The sequence below is a fragment of the Agelaius phoeniceus genome, chromosome Z (assembly GCF_051311805.1).
Source record: "Agelaius phoeniceus isolate bAgePho1 chromosome Z, bAgePho1.hap1, whole genome shotgun sequence".
NCBI lineage: Eukaryota > Metazoa > Chordata > Aves > Passeriformes > Icteridae > Agelaius > Agelaius phoeniceus.
Window position 1 is genome coordinate 62,452,306 of NC_135303.1, and position 19,545 is coordinate 62,471,850.

The following is a 19,545-nucleotide window of genomic DNA, read 5'->3' on the forward strand; positions in this document are numbered from 1 at the left end:
TTTCTACCATGGTCTTAGCATCGTGCCTATTACCAGCTCTGTGGGTGGATAGTTGTCTCCAAAAATTCAAATGGAAGGTAGTACCAAGGAAGGGCTTGGGTAATAACAATGCTGTTTGTCTCTCTCTGCTATGGAACAAGATTTCAAATACAGTGTAAGGAAGTCCTAAGGGAGGAATAAGTGAAAATAAGTGTGTTACCCTGATGGTTTTGCCTGAATACCAAGCTATATAACCTAATGTAATTTAAACTAAATGACCATTCAGGGGGTCTTTTGTCAGTTGTGTGTTTTCTGGTGAGGTTTTTTATTATTTTGTTTGTTTCTTTCTTTTCAAAGTTGCATGATGTTGGGTACATTTATTATACCAAGCTTTTAAACTAGTTTCTTCCTGTTTGCAAATTTGGCTAGCACAGTTTTGCATAGTTTTATAGCTGCATAGTTTGCATAGCTGTCAATCGGGTTTTTTTAAATGAATGTTCAGCATACAGAATATTGCATGCATTGGTGAAGTTCTGGAACAGTGAAGACAGTGAGCCTTCAAAGGAATAAAGTCTGCCTTGCATTGGCAAATTTTTTTTTTCAGTGCTTACCATAAATATTTTATTTACCTAAAATTCATGCTTCTCATAAGAAGGGGCGTACGCATCATGAATGCAGAATTTGCTGTGGAGGTGTGACTAGTGTCACCCTGTGGAGGATTTAATACCTGGGTAAAATAAGTTACTGTTACTATACTGACGAGTTGACTGAAGTTTTCAGACTTTCTGTATTAATGGTAATAGCCTCGGACAGGAAATGCTTTATATAAATTGCAAATCATTTCATATGCCTAGCGGTATGCCTTAAGGCATTTTTCTTACAGCATTTAGCCATTTTTCTGTTGTGTGTTTATAAGTGGTATTGAACACTGAGTTTTAGATTAAATGATAAAAAAGTTTGCAGAAATTTTTCTGTTTTCATTAAAAAAATACTGATCATGTGATCTTATATTTCTCCAGAATTATCAAGGACGTAATATACTTTAATATCTTTGCAGCAAGAAATGTTCAGCTGTGAGACAGGTTACTCAATTTGATTCTGCATTTCTCAATTATTCTCTGGGTGAAAGGTATACATGGCATGCCTATAGGCAAAGAAGAAAATTTCAGCTTCATGAGGCTTGCCTGATGAGCCTTCAGAGGCTGAGTCCTGTACCTGTCCAACAAGATACTGAAAGACATATGCCAGCTCTAGCATAGTGTGGGATTCAGGTGTGTGTGCAGTTTCTTGCATAAGTCAGTTGTCCCTCAGAATAATGCGCATTCATGAGAATTCCTTAGGTTCAGACTTGATACAGGAATGGTTCCTAAAGGTTGTGCTTTTCTGCTTGTATTTTTTTAAAACCAAATCATACAGAAGTCTCTCACTTGTGAGATATAGGAGTAATCCCTTGTATAAGAAAATCCAACACAACTAAAAAGCTATTTCCATTTGCTTTTTTGAACATCTCCTGTATGTGTGGATTGTACTACCTTCAGCCATCCTTCACTAAAAAATCTAAAACATAAAATGTAGATCTAACAGACTATCTCAGTAGCATTTTGCAACAAGTTATTTTGCTTCATTTCATGATGCTCTTGGTGGGCTTTTGCCATGAGCACTAGTGCAACCCACTGCTCTGTTATAGGAAGGTAGTTCTCCTACAAGTTTCTCACCTTATGTGTGATGACTTGTGTTGCAACTTTATGTCCGTGCAAATGACTAATAAAAGTGATAGCATCTAATACTGTCCCTTAAGAAGGGATTGAATCTAAATTTTGGTACAGCACTAGACAGAAAACTGGAGTATTACTGTTGCCGGGTATATGAGTGATGCATGAGAGGGATAAGATGCAAAAGCCATTTTTCTTTTAAAATTACAAACTTAGTGGTGAGGAGTCCAGTGCTTTCAAAACATGAAGAAAGTTATTTGAAGAAATATTTCCAGACAGAAATAATATCTGAGTTGTCTGTATGATTGCTCAGGTACAGTGAATACATATGGGTCTATGCTAGTCTTTATGTGAAAGTAGTTCCTGTTGGACATTTCATATCTTTGCAGTTGCTAGCTGTGCATATAAAAACATCAAATGCCTTAGGTATTTCAAGGACAAAACATCAGAAAAAAGTGTTCACGAGGAGATAAGCAATCCTGCAAGCTTTTCAGACATAGGAGACTGCCCTCTATTTGGATGAACATTAAATAGGTACTAAGAGCCATACTTCACTGATGTTTCCTTAAATAAACATGATAGAGATGTTTCCTATTACCCAAAGACAAACAGTTTGTGTTTTCTACTTAAACTTTATTGAAAGAATGTGAAACCTTACAGAGGAAAGGTGTTAATCACAAGAGGAATTGACACATCGGTGGAAGATAAAATAGTCAAAGAAAATAAAACATATGAGGTTTGCTTGGTATTTTACAGAGCTAGGCAGAAAGAAAGTGTCTCTGCCACAGTAAAGGAGGATTACTCTTTCCCCTTCACTGAGACTGAGGTAACAGTAGACTATGACAGGACTTCCAGTGTTTGAATGTTTGAAGACTGACAGAAATCAACAAAGAACCTGTTCCTTAACAATTTCCTTTTTCTTCATGTATGATTTTTAAATGTTGCATAATTAAGGATGTTAGTATTCTTGTCCTAGTGACATGCTTCTAATCTAAAGCATTGTTTAAAATCAAAACACAGCAAAAAGAATTATGCCAGGAACATACTTTTGCTGGAGTAATACAAAGTGTCTGAGTAATTTCAGTTTAAAAAAAGAGCAGTAATATGGTGGTGACAGTTTTTCAGATGTTTTGGATTTCTGCTATATAGTAAAACCAGGCAAGAGGACATCAAGTGCATTTTGGCAATGTAAAATTATGCAAGACATGAACATGAAGTGATGATTTATTATGTCTGTGACCTGTAAACTGTGACCTTTGATACTGTAATTTTAGTCCAGCTTTTCATGTTGGCTGGGAGGAAGTCTCCCAAGGAGACTGGGAGTGAAGCGGTGTGCTTCAGCAGGCTCTTCTGAGAGCCACCAACGCTCTTGGGGGCCAGAGCACACTTGCTACAATGGCTGATGAAAGAGGGGAAGGACAGGTCTTTGTTTGGAGATCCAAAAGCTGATTATTGCTTTGAAGGGGGTCTAGGGACAAAGATGAACTTGGGCTGAGAGGCAGAGGTTTTTATGTGGGGAAAAAGGGGTTGATCTGAGGGTCAAGGACCAATGGGAACAGGTGAAAGTGGTGCAGAGGAGGGACAGCCGACCAAGGGAACACTGCAGCAAAGTGGGACCAATGGGGATCAGGAGAGGGGAGAACATTCTAGGGAATGTACAGATATGGTGAACGAGGGCTGAACTGGGCTGCAAAAACTTTACAAACCAATAGAACTCAAGACATTAACGTGTGCCTGCAAAGGCCTGTGGGAGGGAGGCACTTCTCACCCTAACCGCAGCGGGGTGTTTCTCCTTGCCTGCTTTGGCCTCTCTAGGGCTGGGGCATTTCAGCCCTAGTGGCAGGCCCTGGGACCTCTACATGGGAGGGCTGGATTTGAGTTTATTTTATGCTAAGCAGGCATGGAAGTACACAGTTCAGGGTCAGGTGTCAGGGTCAGGAAAAAGCATAGTGCGGTCTGCACATAGTTCCCTTGGTATGTGGAGGGAAGAGAAAAGGATTCCTATCAAGTAAAAAACTTTAAATTTATCGCTGTTCTTGGACGTTACAAGGGATCAGTAAAGTTGAAGTAGAGCTGTACAAAAATAGTCAGAGCCTTCTAGCCAAGAAAATGGAAGTATGGGATAGATTCTACTGGGGATCAACTGTTAATTCCCATTAAGAAGTCATGTTGTGGCTGTTTAAGATAGTTACTCTTTTTGATATGGTAAACCATAAGCAGTTTAATATAGAGTTTTCTTGAACCAATTCATTGCTGGAAAGGGAAAGATCTACTTCAGGAAGCATATAAACATTCTGTATAGTGACAGTATCAGATTTTGACAGCATATTATGACTATTTGACTTAACAATCTTCCTCCAGAAGACAAGAACCAACTGAGAGCAATCCATTTTAAAGCTGTTTTTGTCATGGTTAGTTTGGCAGTAAATACTCCAGCAGACACTTGCATAAATGTTGTTCAAGAAGAGTACTGCATATGGTAGCTTCTTGCTGCCGATACTGTAGTTCACACACGAGGTGATACTTATTTAAGTTTATGAAAGTAAATGCCTCTAAAATACTTTCCTTCTGATTAAGCTCACCTAAATGTTAAGGGTCACTTGTTTGCTACAGCATTTATGTCCTGGGAAAATTTTCTCTTCATTGTAATGCATCTTGTTTTCTTGATACTTGTACTCAAAATAGCATTTTCTCCATATTTCCTGCATTTTTTAGAAGACCTTATTTTTCCTTTAGTTTGTGTCAGATTTGCATCTTAATATGATTATCTTGAAACAGTTATTGCTAGTTTCACTTTTTTATGGTCTTTATTACTTAAAATTTTGCTTTATTCCAACTAATCATTGCAAACATTTTCAGTAACTGTAGTGAGGATACCTTTGATAAGAACAGCTGAATGAAACCAATTTGCTGGCAATTCAATGTTGTTTATCAGATAAGGCTAATTATTTTGGCTGTGTTGTAAAAAGAGCCAAGAAAATGTTTTAGAAGTTTAAGAACTAAATTCTTCAATCCCTATTCATGTAAAGTGTTGCTTGAACATTTGAGTCTAGCTGATGTTAAAAAGGTGATGTGGGACTCAGTCCTAAATATTTAATATAAAAGGTGGAATGCACTGGTAGATTACAGGTAAATTTTTTTCTGCAGTTCTCCCATTACTACCTCCTGAAACCCCTTCTAAGAGAAGGGTTGGTAAATCACTGCACCTGGGGTGATTGTTAAAAGCTTACTAAGTCTTCTGCAAATACAAATACGATACAGCCACATATACCAAGTTAAGGTTTAACTTCAGCTGTATAATGGCTTTTCAGGAATACTCTTAGACTAAGCCCTGATGTAGAGAGATGGATGTCATTGCCTAACTCGTTACTCGTGTTTACATAACTTTTAAATACTAATGCACTGACTTTTCCTTTTTTTAGGCTAGTAGTTATGCCCCCTTTTTCTATTAATCTATAGAAGAGGAAAAAAAGGAAAGGAACTTAAGTTGTAAACTGTTCTGACACTTTAAATGAATTATGTTCTTGTACTGTGTTCATCTTGAGGACTGTCATCCTAATAAGTGAGTATTCCAATATGTCTGGGGTTTTCAGGTTGTATTCTTATGCTTTATTTCTGTTGTGGTTCCAAGTAGTTTGTTAGAAGACTTAAAGTTGCTAATAATTAACTTGCTTATGGACAGTATATTCCCACTGAATTAGAATAAGTTCTTTAGTTTAGCACCAAACTCAAGGTACACAAACTATTGCTGGAATTCACAACATTTCCTCTTTTTTCCTAAAAGAAGTTTGAAATAGCAGTGAGAGGAAAACCTAAAAAATGCTATGTGTTGGGGGAAAAAAAATCCCTTAAGTGTTAGAACTGTAATACAGTAGCATTTTATTCTCCTTGTAATGTAACATTATTATCTTGGTGTAACATTCAGTACAGCACATTTTTCTGGTCCTTTTTATTTCATTTGGCTGGGGTAGCATTAACTTTCTTCACAGTGGCTGGTATGGGGCTGTGTTATGGGTTTGTGCTGGACACAGGATTGATAATACAGGGATGCTTTTGTAACTGATGAGCAGGGCTCACAAACAGCCAAGGCCTTTTCCACTTTCTGTAATGCCACATTAGTGAGGAGGCTGGGAGTGCACAGGAGGTTGAGAGGGCACATAAGAGGGACAGCCAGCATGTATTTCAGAGGTGCAGGTCCTGCCTGACCAACCTGATTTCTTTTTATGACCAGGTGAATCAACTAGTGGATGTTGTCTATTTGGACTTCAGCAAGGCCTTTGACACTGTCTCCCACAGCACACTCCTGGAAAAGCTGGCAGCCCATGGCTTGGACAGGAGCACCCTTCCCTGGGTTCAGAACTGGCTGGGTGGCAGGGCCCAGAGAGTGGAGGGGAACGGTGCTGCATCCAGCTGGTGGCTGCTCATTGGTGCTGTCCCCCAGGGATCAGTGTTGGGACCAGCCCCATTAGAAATCTTTATTGGAGGTCTGGATGGGCAGATCAGATATGTCTGCAGTAAATTCACAGATGCCACCAAATTGGGTGCAAGTATTGATGAGCTGTAGGGAGGGTAGGAGGGCTCTGCAGCAGGACCTGGACAGGCTGGATCGATGGGTGGAGTGCAACAAAATGAGGTTTAACAAGGTCAAGCGCCAGGTCCTGCACTTTGACCTCAACAGCCAGTGCCCCATGCAGCACTACAGGCTGGGGCAGAGTGGCTGGACAGTGGCCAGGCAGAAATGGACCTCAGGGAAGTGACTGACAGCAGCTGAACATGAGCCAGCAGTGCCCAGGTGGCCAAGAAGGCCAATGGCATCCTGGCCTGTACCAGCAAGAGTGTGGCCAGCAGGAGCAGGGCAGGGATTGTCTCCCTGTATTCAGCACTAGTGAGGCCACATCTCAAGTGCTATGTCCAGTTCTGGCGCCCTCAATTTAGGAAGAATGTTGAGATGCTGGAGTGTGTTAGGAGAAGGGCAGTGGAGTTGATGAAAGGTCTGGAGCACAAATGCTATCAGGCATGGCTGAGGGAGCTGGGGTTGTTCAGCCGGAAAAAGAGGAGGCTCAGGGGTGACTTTATCACTCTCTACAACTGCCTGAAAGGAGGCTGTAGCCAGGTGGGGATGAGTCTCTTCTCACAGGCAACCAGTGACATGACAAGAAGACTCAGTCTTAAGCTACACCAGGGGAGGTCCAGGTTATACATTAGGAAGAATTTCTTCACAGAAAGAATGACTTGGCATTGGCTGCCCAGGAAGGTGGTGGAGTCACCACCCTTGGATTGTTTAAGAATCAAGACTGAGTGTGGCATTTAGTGCTATGGCCTAGGTGACACAGTGGTGTTTGGTCATAGATTGGACTTGATCTCAAAGGCCTTTTCCAACCTAGTTAATTCTATGTGATTCTGCAGTTCAGGTGACCCAAGCTGACCAAAGGGATATTCCAGGCCATATGACATCATGCTCAGTATATAAAGTGGGGGGAAGAAGGAAGAAGGGGAGGACATTCACAGTGACAGCATTTGTCTTTCCATGTCACCATTATGTGTGATGGGGCCCTGCTTTCCTGGAGATGGCTGAGCACCTGCCTGCCCAGGGGAAGCAGTGAGTTGATTCCTTGCTTTGCTTTCCTTGTTTGTACAGCTTTTGTTTTCCCAATTGAATTCCCTTTATCTCAACCCACAAATTTTCTAGCTTTTACCCTTCCAATTCCTTCCCACCAGTGTGAGAGTGAGTGAGCAGCTGCATGGGGCTTGGCTGTCATCTGGGATTAAACCACACAAGTCTCTTTTGGTGCCCAGTGTGGGGCACAAAGGCTTGAGATCAGGAGATATCTGACTGGGGTGTGTTAAAATAAAATCGTTATAAACATTCATTGTATTGATTTAATAGTTGCTGGTTACAATATGGATTTATTTGCTCTCATACTTGTGGTGATTTGTCTGTATTATAGAAATAATTCCTTACTTGCAGTACACATTCTGTGTGTTGTATTTTATGGAATGGGTTTATAATGTCGCTGGTCACCAGCAAGGTGTGTCTGGATGCAAGACTGTAGGCACCTTTGTGCCTTGGGAGTCACCTACTGGGAGCAATTAATAATAACATCTTTGTTTTTTTGGTTCCTCAGAGGAACAGCCTATGAGGGAGACGCAGACGCCTTTCTATATCTTTTTCTCCTCCTTTTTTTTCCTTCTTTGTCTTTTAGGCTGGTAGTCAAGATTTTAAAGATTCCTGAATATCCTTTGACTGCCCTTGAAACCAGCCTGGGTTTTTTTGCTAGGAGCCAGCATGTTGTTGCATATGGTTCAGATCTTGTTTAAGGTCAGACTAATAACATAAGATCTGCCCAAAAGCTAGATAATTCAGAATGACAAGGTGTTTGGGGTTGTATGGGCCAGTACCTAGGGCAGTGAGCACCTTCAGTGCACTTGCACCTTTACTCCTGAACAAGTGCTGAATCCAGAAAAACTAGTAAAATATTAAAAAAAGTTGTTCTATCATGATGTTCAACACTGCTTAGTACCTGCAGGAGAAAAAGAAGGTCTCTAAATATGACAGTGAGATGACAACGGGCCCTGCAGCTGCTCCAGCCACCTGAAAGACACTGTGGCTGCTCCACTCCCACCGGCTGTGGCAATGCCACTGAAACCACTGAAGGAGAAAATCAGCATGGGCTGGTGTTGGTGGACCCTGCGCAGAAGCAGAAGAAATGTATATGAAAATCACCCAGTCAAAAAGCTTCAGCAAAAAACAGTCAATGACAAGGAGAGTGAGGATGATGAAGCAGAACCATCACGAGGGTGATTTTTCAGAGCCATTATCAAGGCCATCACAGGAACCAGAAGTGACGTGACTTGATCCGTATCCCTGAGTGAGCTATGGGAGACATGAGAAGATTCAGCAGTCATCCATGACTATATTGCTGCCTGGCTAGTGTGCTGGTGGGACAATGGAGCCAATAGTGTGGAATGAGAGGGTAAGGAGCCAGGCTGAGATGACTTGCCAAGGACCCAGACACTGACAAAGCAATGGGGGAAAAGACCTCTGGCCATGATTCTTATCAAGTATGAGGGGGGAAATGGTATCCCTGTAAAGATGATATTCCATGTAATTTAGACAGATGGACTCCAATAGAGAAAGTGACTCACTTCTTAAGAGAATTAGCAGTTCAAGAAATGAAGTATTTTCATGTGGTCAACACCCAGGTCCCCACAGAGCCAGACCACATCTTTTGTCAATTACTCATGTTGCAGAAATTTCTACGGAGTGCAGCAAGGGCACATGAAACCCCTTGACAACAGTAATTTGGAAAGATGATGCACCACCAACAGCAATTGATGCAATTTGGCAACTCGGGTAATGCGTAGACAGTATTTCTTCCTCCATCACAGAATCTGTGGAGAAGCTAACTGATGAACTGATGCAGGAGCTCCAGCAATTCAGAGGGAATATGTCATACTCCCCATCTGTGTGAGCCTGTATTTCAGTAACTGACAGCAGGTATGCTCTTTCTTTGAGAGAGAGGATATAGAGGATACACAGCATGGGGCACCCTACGGTTTTACCTGCAGGACCATGGAGAGGATACAAGGAAGTGGGATGGATGGGAACACCTTGACTGTAGATGCACTGGTGCAGGAATTGCAGGGAAAAACAACCATAACTTGAAGTTGCTGCTCCTGTCTCCAGTGAACAGTTTTTCAGGCAGATTTTTCAGTCCAATCATACTACTGACTCTATGGATGTAAGCTTGACCTGGGGCCTTTGGGGGGGTCCAGTCTGGCTAGCTCTGGACCCTCAGGCCCTTCACAGTCTCGCAAGTAAAAAGTAAAAGACTGGAGGCGCTCTTTTTCCTCAGGACGAACATCCCACCTTTATTGTGGAACTACTCTAGGGGATCCAGGAGAGGGAAAAAGAGATTGAGGGTCTCATCATGGGAGCTTTTAAACCCAGGCAAAGGGGGGTGGAGGAGAGGGGTCAAAGCCAATGGGATGCAAGTGATAGGAGGGTGAGGGGAGGAATAACCTGGGGAGAGACCACCACCACAGGGGCTTTGGGGGAGAGGGGAAAAACGGAACAAACCATGTGATACAAACATACTATTCGGTGCAAAATACCAAACCCATTGCAAAACAACAACTAAATAAACTATTTGATGCAATACGACATATGGAGAGAAGTACAAGTCCATTTCTGCAAGATAATAGTGGGGAACATTGTGACCAGTATTGGAGGGGCCCTGCCTCCACCTAAGGGAGGAGAGAAATAACCAGGTTTATTGGACTGTGTGGGTTTGATGACCTGGCACAGGAGCCCCACAGGAGTACAAGGCTTCAGTAGACACTGGTGCACAATGTACCCTAGTGTCATCAAGCTGCATAGGGATGGATCCATTTGGATTTCTGGGATGACAGAGGGATCCAAAGAGCTGACTGTATTGGAAGCTGACACTAGCCTGACTCGCATGAGTGGCAGAAGTACCCTATCTTGACGGGAGCAGGGGTTCCCTTCATCCTTGGTATAGACTGTCTCAGCAGAGGATATATGAAGGATTCAAAATGCTGCTGAGGAAATTTCAGACATCCCTTTTGCTCTTGGGCTGAAGAACAGCAGGTGCCAGTTGCTACCACAACAGTGCACTAGAAGCAGTGTCTCACAATCTAGACTCTGTAATTCCCATTTATAAACTAATTTGTCACCTAGAGAGCCAAGGAGTGGTCAGCAAGACCCGGTTACCTTTAACAACCCTGTATGGCCAGTATAAAAGTCCAGTGGAGAGTGGAGGCTGACAATAAACTGTGGCTTGAACGAAGTTGTACCACCTCTGAGTCCTGGTGTACTGGATATGTAGGAACTTCCATATGTGCTGGAGTCAAAGGAAGCCATGTGGTGCCACAGTTGATACTGCTGTTTTGTTTTTGTTAGTCCCTTTGGGAGAAGAGTGCAGGCCACAGTTTGCTTTTGTTTGGAGCTGTGTCCACAGTACCTGGAATCGACTGCCAGTCAGAAGGAAACACAGCTGTATCATCTGCCACAGACTGATGAAGACTGGAACAAGGTGAAGCTCTGGAACACCTGCAGTGTGTTAGTGATACCATTTTGTGAGAAAATACAGTAGAAGTTTTTGAGAAATGGAAGCAAATAATCCAATCCTTTTAAAAGCTGGTTTTGCCATAAAACAGAATAAGGTAAAGGGGCCTACACAGAGATCCAGCTTTTAGGAATCAAAAAGGACATTGCAAGATCCCAGTGGTTTTTATTAAGATAACAGTGATGTCTCCAGCAACTAGCAAGAAAAAGACAAGACTTTCTAGGTGTTGTGGGATTTTGTAGAATGCACATTCCAGCTTGCAGGCTGATTGTAGCCCTCTCTATCAAATGACCTGGAAGAAGAATGATTTCAAATAGCCCTCTGAGCAGCAGCAAGCCATCGAACAAATCCAGTAGGAAATAGTTAATGCTGTAGCCCTCGAGCCAGTCTGAACAGGGCCAGTCTGAACATATGTAAAAAATAGGCTTTTTATTGCAGCTGGAGAGAATTGACCTACCTGGAGCCTCTGGCAGAAGGCACCAGGGAAGTTTTGAGGCTGACCAGGCACCAGGGAAATTTTGAGGTTTTTGGAGCTGAGCATACAGAGGATCTGAAGCCCATTATACTCTAACTGAAAAGGAGATACTGGCACCTTTCAGAGATGATTGGTACTGACACACAGCTTCTGGCACCACAGTTACCTGTGTTGAGTTGGATGGTCAAAGGGAGTAAAGGAGTTGCATTGATCACATAAGGAGTTTGGATAGTAAACCCTTGTCATCCAGGAAAATTGGAATTAATCATGGGCTAGCCAGAAGGCCAAAGAATTTTGGAATGTCACCAGGCTTGCGCTGAAGAGGCCCCAGTATATAATAATTTCCCAGAAACTGAGAAGCAATATGCCTTGTTTACTGATTAATCCTTCTGCTTGTGGGAAAGCAGCTGTATGGAGTCCCCTATGACAAGTCACAGAAATTGCTGGAGGAGAACATGAATTGATTAAATAAGGAGAGATGAAAGCCATCCAACTGGCCTTAGATTTTGCTGAAGGAGAGAAATGGCCAATGCTTTTTTTTTTTTTTTTTTTTAACCTCTGTACTGATTCATGGGTGGTGGCCCTATGGGTGTGGTGGCAGCAGTGGAAGCAGAATAACTGGCAACCTAGAGTAAACCCATCTGGGCTGCTAAGTTGTGGCAAAACATTGCTGCCTGGTTGGGAAATTGTCTTGGTTTGAAAAGACAGGTGTCTGCTAAGGAAGGCAGGACCCTCTCTTGAAATGGAAAATGTAAACCCCCTCCTTCTGAGTTTTTATCATTTTGAAATTAAGGGGCTCTCAGGCAAAGATATGGGAGTTGTAATAACAGTTATTAGGAAAAATAAAAAACTACAAAAATAAAAATGCAATAATATAAACAACACTGACAGTCAGAATACAAACTGACACCCTGTTGGTCAGGGTGTTGGTAGCAGTCTGATTAAATGGTGGCTGCAGTTCTTACTGGAGTGACAGATGTTCTGTTGAAACATTGATCCTGAAGGGTACAGTTTTCCACTGAAGGTCCAGTGGTAGTGTAGATGGGCCTGGTCTTCCTCTGGGAATCCAGTGGAAAAAGGCTGCTCCTCTGGGAATCCAGTGGGAAAAGGCTGCCTGTGGTGTTCCAAATCTCAGATTATATCCAGGTAGGAATGCTTGGCTCCTCCCCCTGGGTGGAGCATCTCTCAATGGGATGATGTAATTTTATCAGTCATGCAGTGAATCTTGATGGCCCGTTAAGAGAAGATCTTCCTGGAGGGAGGATGGGTTGTGGAAAAGATAAAGAAAACTGCCCCACCTGGTTTTAGCAAGTGGCCCGATTAACAGAAGATAACTGCCCCACTTCTAACAGATGGCAATAGAACATACACCCCCAGCCACATCTTATATTTGCAACTTAAGACAAAAGGCTGTTACCAAGGGTGAAGGACAAAGTCATAGACTGCATGGATTCAACAAATTTTTTTTTTTGTGGACGTTTTATGAACATTTGACAAAGGTGTTCCACAGACTAGGGGAATGATGTCTGTCTGTATATCTATCAAAACAGATAAGTAGGGAAGGTGATGGGGTATTGGGAAGTGTGACATAAAGGGTATGGAATAAGGGGTGGGTAAGTGTTAGTTTTGGCTAGGGTAGAGTTAACCTTTTTCACAGCATCTGGTATGGGGCTGTGTTTTGGATTTGTGCTGAACATAGGGTTGATAATATGGAGATATTTTTGTTATTGCTGATCAGGGACCTCCGTGATCACCACCTCCCACAGCTAAGGCCTTTTCTGCTTTTCGTGTAGTCACACTGGCAAGGGGACTGCATGTATGTGGGAGATTGGAAAGAGAAACAGCAGGGGCAGGTGACCCAAACTGGGCCCCAAAGGGATATTCTATACCATACGACATCATGCTCAGTATATAAAGTTGGGGGAAGAAGGAGGAAGGGTGGACATTTGTAGTCATGATGTTTGTCTTCTCAAGTCACTGTTATCTGTGATAGGGCCCCTGCTATCCTGGAGATGGCTGAACACCTTCCTGCCCATGGAAAGCAGTGAATTAGTTCCTTTTTTGCTTTGCTTATGTGTGAGGCTTTTGCTTTCCCTATTAAACTGTCTTTATCTCAGCCCATGAGTTTTCTAGCTTTTACCCTTCAGTTCTCTCCCTGATCCCACTGCTGGGGAAGTGAGTGAGCTGCTGCATGGGGCTTGATTGTCCCCCTGAGGTTAAACCATGACACCAGGTGTAAAATCCATAGTAAATCACTAGGTGTAAAATCCGTAATAACATCACTGAAGTAGCGTTAACTTAGTCTGCTCTGGATTAGATTAAAGAGTACGTTCATCTAATGTACTAAAGTGTATAAAGTTCCTGTCCATTCCAGGAAAATTATGTGGAGACAGGGGGAAAAAATAAGGTAGAAGGAAAACAGCATGAGTCAGAAAGAGAGTGTGAGTCAGCATTACTGACTGAACCATTTGCTAGTCTGGTAAGTTGCTGTAGAAATTGGTTTGTGATGTTTTGGGAGTAGAAGAGGAAATGTGCTTATTCTGAGCCACTGCATAGAAATGCCAGCAAAGATAACCAAGTTGCTTCTGAGTCAGTGTGCTCTTTTCTTCTGACTATTCCACTATCAAGTTATGAATCTGAGTTGAAACAAATCCTTCTGGTTATGTTCTTCTGCTGCAGGATGTAGGAAAACATTAGAAAGCATATGTGAAGAGTAATGAAACAGGAATGAGGAATTTTCTGGTAGAGAATATGATTCACTTACCAGAAATAACAGTTTGAGGAAACTAGCTTCCCAAGTTTTATGTCTGAAGTGGCAGAGTAAGGTCATTAGCATGCTTGATGCAGGGAACATTAAATACATTAACTTAAGGAATACTGTTTGCATTGTCTGCAGACTTTGGTCACATATAGGCAGCATCAGGGGAACGAGTCTGTAATAAAGGGAAAAAAACATGATAGCCAGGTGCTGGAGAGATATGCTTCTTACCCATTTAACTGGGAAAATAGTTTTGTGTCCTTATACAATCCTGGTTTATGAGATCAGTTTGCAAATACTGATATATACTGTGGTGATGCTCGAGCTGGTGGTGTGATGAGATTTGAGAGCCTAATGGCAAACCATCCATACCTGCAGCTAAAATGCTGTCATGTCCATGGATATGTTAAATGAAATAAAGATGAGATGTTCTGTCCAGTGGCAGTTCCAGCAGTTTCTGATTGCAGAGTTGGAAGTGTGCAGATTTACAACATACAAGTACAGAAAACGTATTTCTGTTCATTAAGATTATGCTTATTAAAGCAGTTGAAAACAAAATGTTGCCCTTAGCTCTTGGTCCTTGCCTTTGGAGAAGTGGTGGAGTACTATGATATTATTTCTCTGCTGATGCTTCTCATGTGGGAAGCATACTGTTTTGAGGCTGAACACCAGTATATTGAAACTTAGTGTTTAAGGCTGTCATCAGTTGTTAAATTACCTGTAGTTACCAGTGGTCTGTGTTTCTTCAGATTGTTTTATGAACTGTATGGTTATACATGTCTTGTTTGCCATTCTCTTCCCTCTCTTGACTTCAGATCACTGTTCATATACTCCATAGTCTGTGAAGCAGAAAATTGCCTCACAAGGGGTTTTTGTGTTCCCATGATTGACAGAGTTCTTGGCCCACCACAAAGTTAGTAACCATGCCTGCAAGGAGGAGAGGACTAAAAGGGCCATTTGTCCTGTGTAATTTTGAAGATTCCACACACCTTAGTACTGATCTTTGCATTTGTTTGGGGAGAGACCTGGAACAGACCACTGCTTCAGTGCTAGTCACAAAATAATTGTAGTCTGCAAGTATGAAAAAATAAGAACTCATTCTTGGTGTCTAGTAGGTATGAACTTCAGTTACTGACGTGGTGGTGTTGGTTTTTTTTATTTTGCCACTAAAGACAACTAGTGCCAATTTGGTATTTAAAGGAAGGAAAAAGTCCCTCCCCACTCTCCTCCCACCTTTTTTTTTTACCTTCTTGAAAAACTTTTGAAAGCAACTAACCCATTCTTCCTAGCAGGAAAGGCAAAGCAAATGGAATGAGTAATCTAACAAGCATGGACCAAGTGAAAAGAGTTTTATTAGACACAAATGTGAAAAGAAGATACAAAAGCATGGGAACACACAGGGCGATAATGTGTTATTAAGGGACTAACTCAGGTCCTTGCTTGTGTACTAGGAAAAAAATCAGCCTTTAAATCTAGTTAAAAAATACTTATTTGGAATGTTTTTGCCAGCAGATGGTATTTCTGGAATTAGTTAATAAAATTGAATGATTTTAAAAAGTTTTGGTCTTTATAAGCTGTTTTAACACTGTTCTTTGGAGGGCAAAAAAGCCCCCTGTCCAGTCATATTTTCATGTCCACCCCACTCTGTTTATTTTGTGTGTGTCTTACTGTTAGATTTAGAGCAGCTGTACTCCCCTGTTGTTCTCTTCTTAAATTCCTCCTTTAGAGTTCTTCACTTCTGGTCAGTACTTAAATATTTATCTCATTGACATGATCTGTTGCTTACCACTGCTTAACCGTACTTGGAGAAAGCCCATTATCTAGTTTAAACCTGTTGTTTTAACGCTGTAGAGAGATTATCTTTTCCAGATGCATCTGTGCACATTGATGGCTGTGTAGCCTCTAGCTGTATGTCACTACCACGATTGTCAGTTTGTCCCAGGTTCAGCCTAGGGAATAATTTGTGAGTGCTCCTGAGTATTTCGGGCAGAACTGGCCAAAGAATGGGTTTGCTGAGATGGATTCTGCTTAAGCAAGTGCAAGTGCTTTTACTTGAAGTGAATTGGGATGAACAAAAGCTGTTGGCATAGCTACAGGTTTCTTACAGGACTATTTGTAGTATACCTGTTTGCTGTATGAGTGTCTTTACTGCTTTTTTTAGATTAAAATATTGTCTTGTGGCCTCTTTTGAGATTCTGATATGAGCACAGAGTCTGGAACAGCATTTGTACTGATGGGAAAGATTGAGAGCTTGGACACAATGATAAATTTTGAGAATTTCTCTGGTAAGATTAGGAGGACAGAGCTATAAACATCGCTTAAATAAGCAATGCACCTGTGTAAAGTGTTAGGCATATGCTTTGGTTTTGAAAAATTAAATTATGAAAACAAAATCACCACAAAAGACCTGTGTTACATAAGCAAAAGACATTTTAAATGTTTTTGTTTATATTTACAGTTTGAGTAAACTAAAATCTGTTTTTTAGGGCATCCAAGATGGATCTCAAGTGTGCTCTGGAAGAATGTTCAATGGCACTGAACTTATTTCTAAACAATAAGTTCTCTGAAGCGCTGGAACTACTTCGTCCATGGTGAGATTCTGTTATTTCCTGAAGTTGTTGTAAACAGACAGTATTTAGTACCTGAAGATTAATTTAAAGTGTCTGAAGATAGTAGTTTTAATTTATTCTCTTTTTTCCGAAATTTGTCCATATTTGTGGTTTTTTAAAAATTTTTTTTGGATCTTTAAAACCATCTCAAACATTGTTTATAAAGCACTGAATTGTGATGTTAGAGTTGATCTCTAGCTGTCTGTCCTCACGCATAGGGGAGAGGCTGGAGAGCAAGACCATGTTCAATGCATCTTTGATCAAATAATTTGTACAATGAAACTGCTTTTGACAATAGAGGAAAGCTGGAGCAAAGCTCCAGAATAGTCTTTTGGTTATGTTTTATATTATGTTTGAGTCTGGTGCTTATCTTTAAGCTCATCTTTTAATGTTCTGACTATTTTCCTTGTTCCCTTGTTGCCTTTCCTCCACTGAGAAGAAAAGTATGGCAGTGCAGATGTAGGGAATTAAAGAATATGGAGAAGTTCACAGGTGAAACCTGTCTTACCTGTGACTTCATGGGGAGGCAGTCTGAGTGGCTGATCTTCAGGACCGGGGTCTGAATCCCATCCACCATTCTTCTCTTGTCTGTGTCTGAAAGGAGCACGTGGTATTGAGGGATGTGTTGGCAAGAGGGATGTGTAGCCCATGTCAGTAGAGTGGAGTAATGTTCTCGCTCTGCAGTTTGGGGCTAGTAAGAATAGATTAAAGAGTGATGTGTTGGTTGATGTTGTATGAACAACCTCCAAGACAGCTTTAAATGAAACATCCGAAGGATGACACAGCTATCAGGTGTTTGCTTTTAGTGCTCTGGAGAGCTCATGTGAGGAAGGCAGTAGGCCAGGAATATTATCTCTTAGAATTAGTTGTAGTTAAGCTCAGTGGAAGATGATATTACTGTTGGAATACCAGGATCTTTCTTGCTCCAAGGTCAGGGAGAATAAAACTCAGGAGATGTTGTTTTTGAAGTCTCACCCTGAAGTTTATTTTCCTTATGTATTACAAACTCATGAGATGTGAGCTCTCTCTAACAAGTCGAGAAAGCTAAAATTATGTCTATTCAAGGCTATTTAAGTCCTAATTATCCAATAAACAGTTGTAGATTATATTCTCAGATCTGTTGCTTTCCTGCTTAATTCTTCTGTCTTTTCACAAATTAATACAAGTGTCTCTGCATTTAATTTTGTATTGCAATGTAAAATGTTGCTTAAATGCCCAAGATTCATGTTTTCCCTAGGTCCAAAGATAGTATGTACCATGCACTTGGATACAGCACTATTTTAGTTATGCAAGCTGCAATGACCTTTGAACAGCAGGATATACAAATGGGAATTTCTACAATGAAAGATGCTTTGCAAACCTGCCAAAGGTGAGCCCAAGCAATCCCAACCGTTATGAGATACTAAATCCAAAAAGTATTATTTGTGACATATCCCAGTTCTCTGTATGTTTTAAAAGCAGACTCTTGTCTGTATGAGAGTGGTCTAAATTTGTAAAGGTGGAGTAAGTCCCACTACGTTACTGGTGAAGATATTTTTCTACATGGTGATGTGGCAACAACAGACTTGTCCTGTGTGGGTATTAATAGCCACTACAGTTAGTTAAATGATTGTTTCACTGTGTAGACCTACACATAAACTGACATTTTTGAACTGTCTGAGCTATTGGCAGCTGTAACTTCTTGTTTTTCCAAAAGTTTCAAGGCCTATATTTTGAATTGTCCCCTCTCAGCATGAAAATATCTTAAAAAAGTTGTTTCCAAAGGTTGAATGAATAGCCTAATACAATTAAGCTTGTACTAAGGTTTCTGCTGAAAACCAAATTAGTTTTTTTTGTTGTTGTTACAAATGTGTTTAGATTACCTTAAAATTAATGATTTTAAGAGCAATTTCTGTTGCTCACATGAGAAATTACCTGGACTGTACATTTTGCTTTCTTTGAACAGCAAAAAAAAAAACCTTAGAAAATGGGTTGTGAAAGCTAAAGTTTAAACAAATCTCTGAGAAAAATAGAAGTTATTTCTGCTTTACTGGTTCTTCTTCATATTGGTTAGTCTATTTTATCACAATTATTTCTCAAAAAATGACTGCCAAATATTAGTTTAGACATTTAACATCGTCATCATCATCATCTTAGCCATGGCAAAAAAGAAATGAGAAAACGTTATCAGATGCTGAAGAGAAGGGGTCAGCAGTTTCTGCATCTTTTTTGGATGTGCTATCAATTTGCAGTTTCATCTGAACTATGTTGTTTAGTGTGTCTGAAGATTAGATGTCCCTCTAGTCTAGACAGCTGCAGTACAGGATTTCATCTCTGCAGGATGTAAACTTTAATTCATGAGTACTCTGATCTAGTCTGTTGCAAAACTCATAAAAATGCAAGAGAAAGGCAATTAAATGTTCAAAGTTGAAGAATTACCATAACTACATGTGTCTTAATTGACTCTTTTCTTGTGTGCATTATGTTAATGTGTAGTGTTATAATCTTCTTCTCAGGATCCCACAATTGTCAATGTGTAGTGTAAACAAAAATGATAAGCTAATAGCTAGTATTTATAATCAGTGACTCCTTGGCTTACAGAGTGCATTCATTTTCTGAATATAGCATTGTTTCTCTAGCTTCTTCATAACGCTGAGTTGTTTGTAATTTTTTGCCAAAAATTAATTTTTGGAATTAAAACGTGAGTTGAGATCTCTTGGAAGTAAAGTGTGCGATTGTTTTGGCATTTTATCTGGCATAAACCACCATAAAATACTGAAACATTTTTGTTGAAAACAGAGCTCCTTTTCATTTTTTCATTCTAATTTTGAGTGCATGTTTAAGAAACAGAAAAAAGCAATTCATAAAACTTTGAATTCCAGTTAAAGTGTCTTGCTCAGCATCAGCAACACCTCTGTAGCTAGTGAGTGGCAGTGGGGTTGAA

At 40.7% G+C, this 19,545-nt stretch overlaps 1 protein-coding gene across 2 annotated transcripts in view; it reads left to right on the forward strand.

Annotated features, from left to right (window-relative positions):
• The window catches only part of TTC39B (tetratricopeptide repeat domain 39B), a 77,842-nt gene that overhangs the window by 36,792 nt on the left and 21,505 nt on the right, over positions 1 to 19,545 (forward strand). For both annotated transcript variants that reach the window (XM_077171473.1, XM_054652241.2), the window contains 2 exons: positions 16,500 to 16,604; positions 17,860 to 17,991. In XM_077171473.1, the coding sequence (XP_077027588.1) occupies positions 16,500 to 16,604; positions 17,860 to 17,991 (237 nt within the window). The remainder of the gene's footprint in view (positions 1 to 16,499; positions 16,605 to 17,859; positions 17,992 to 19,545) is intronic.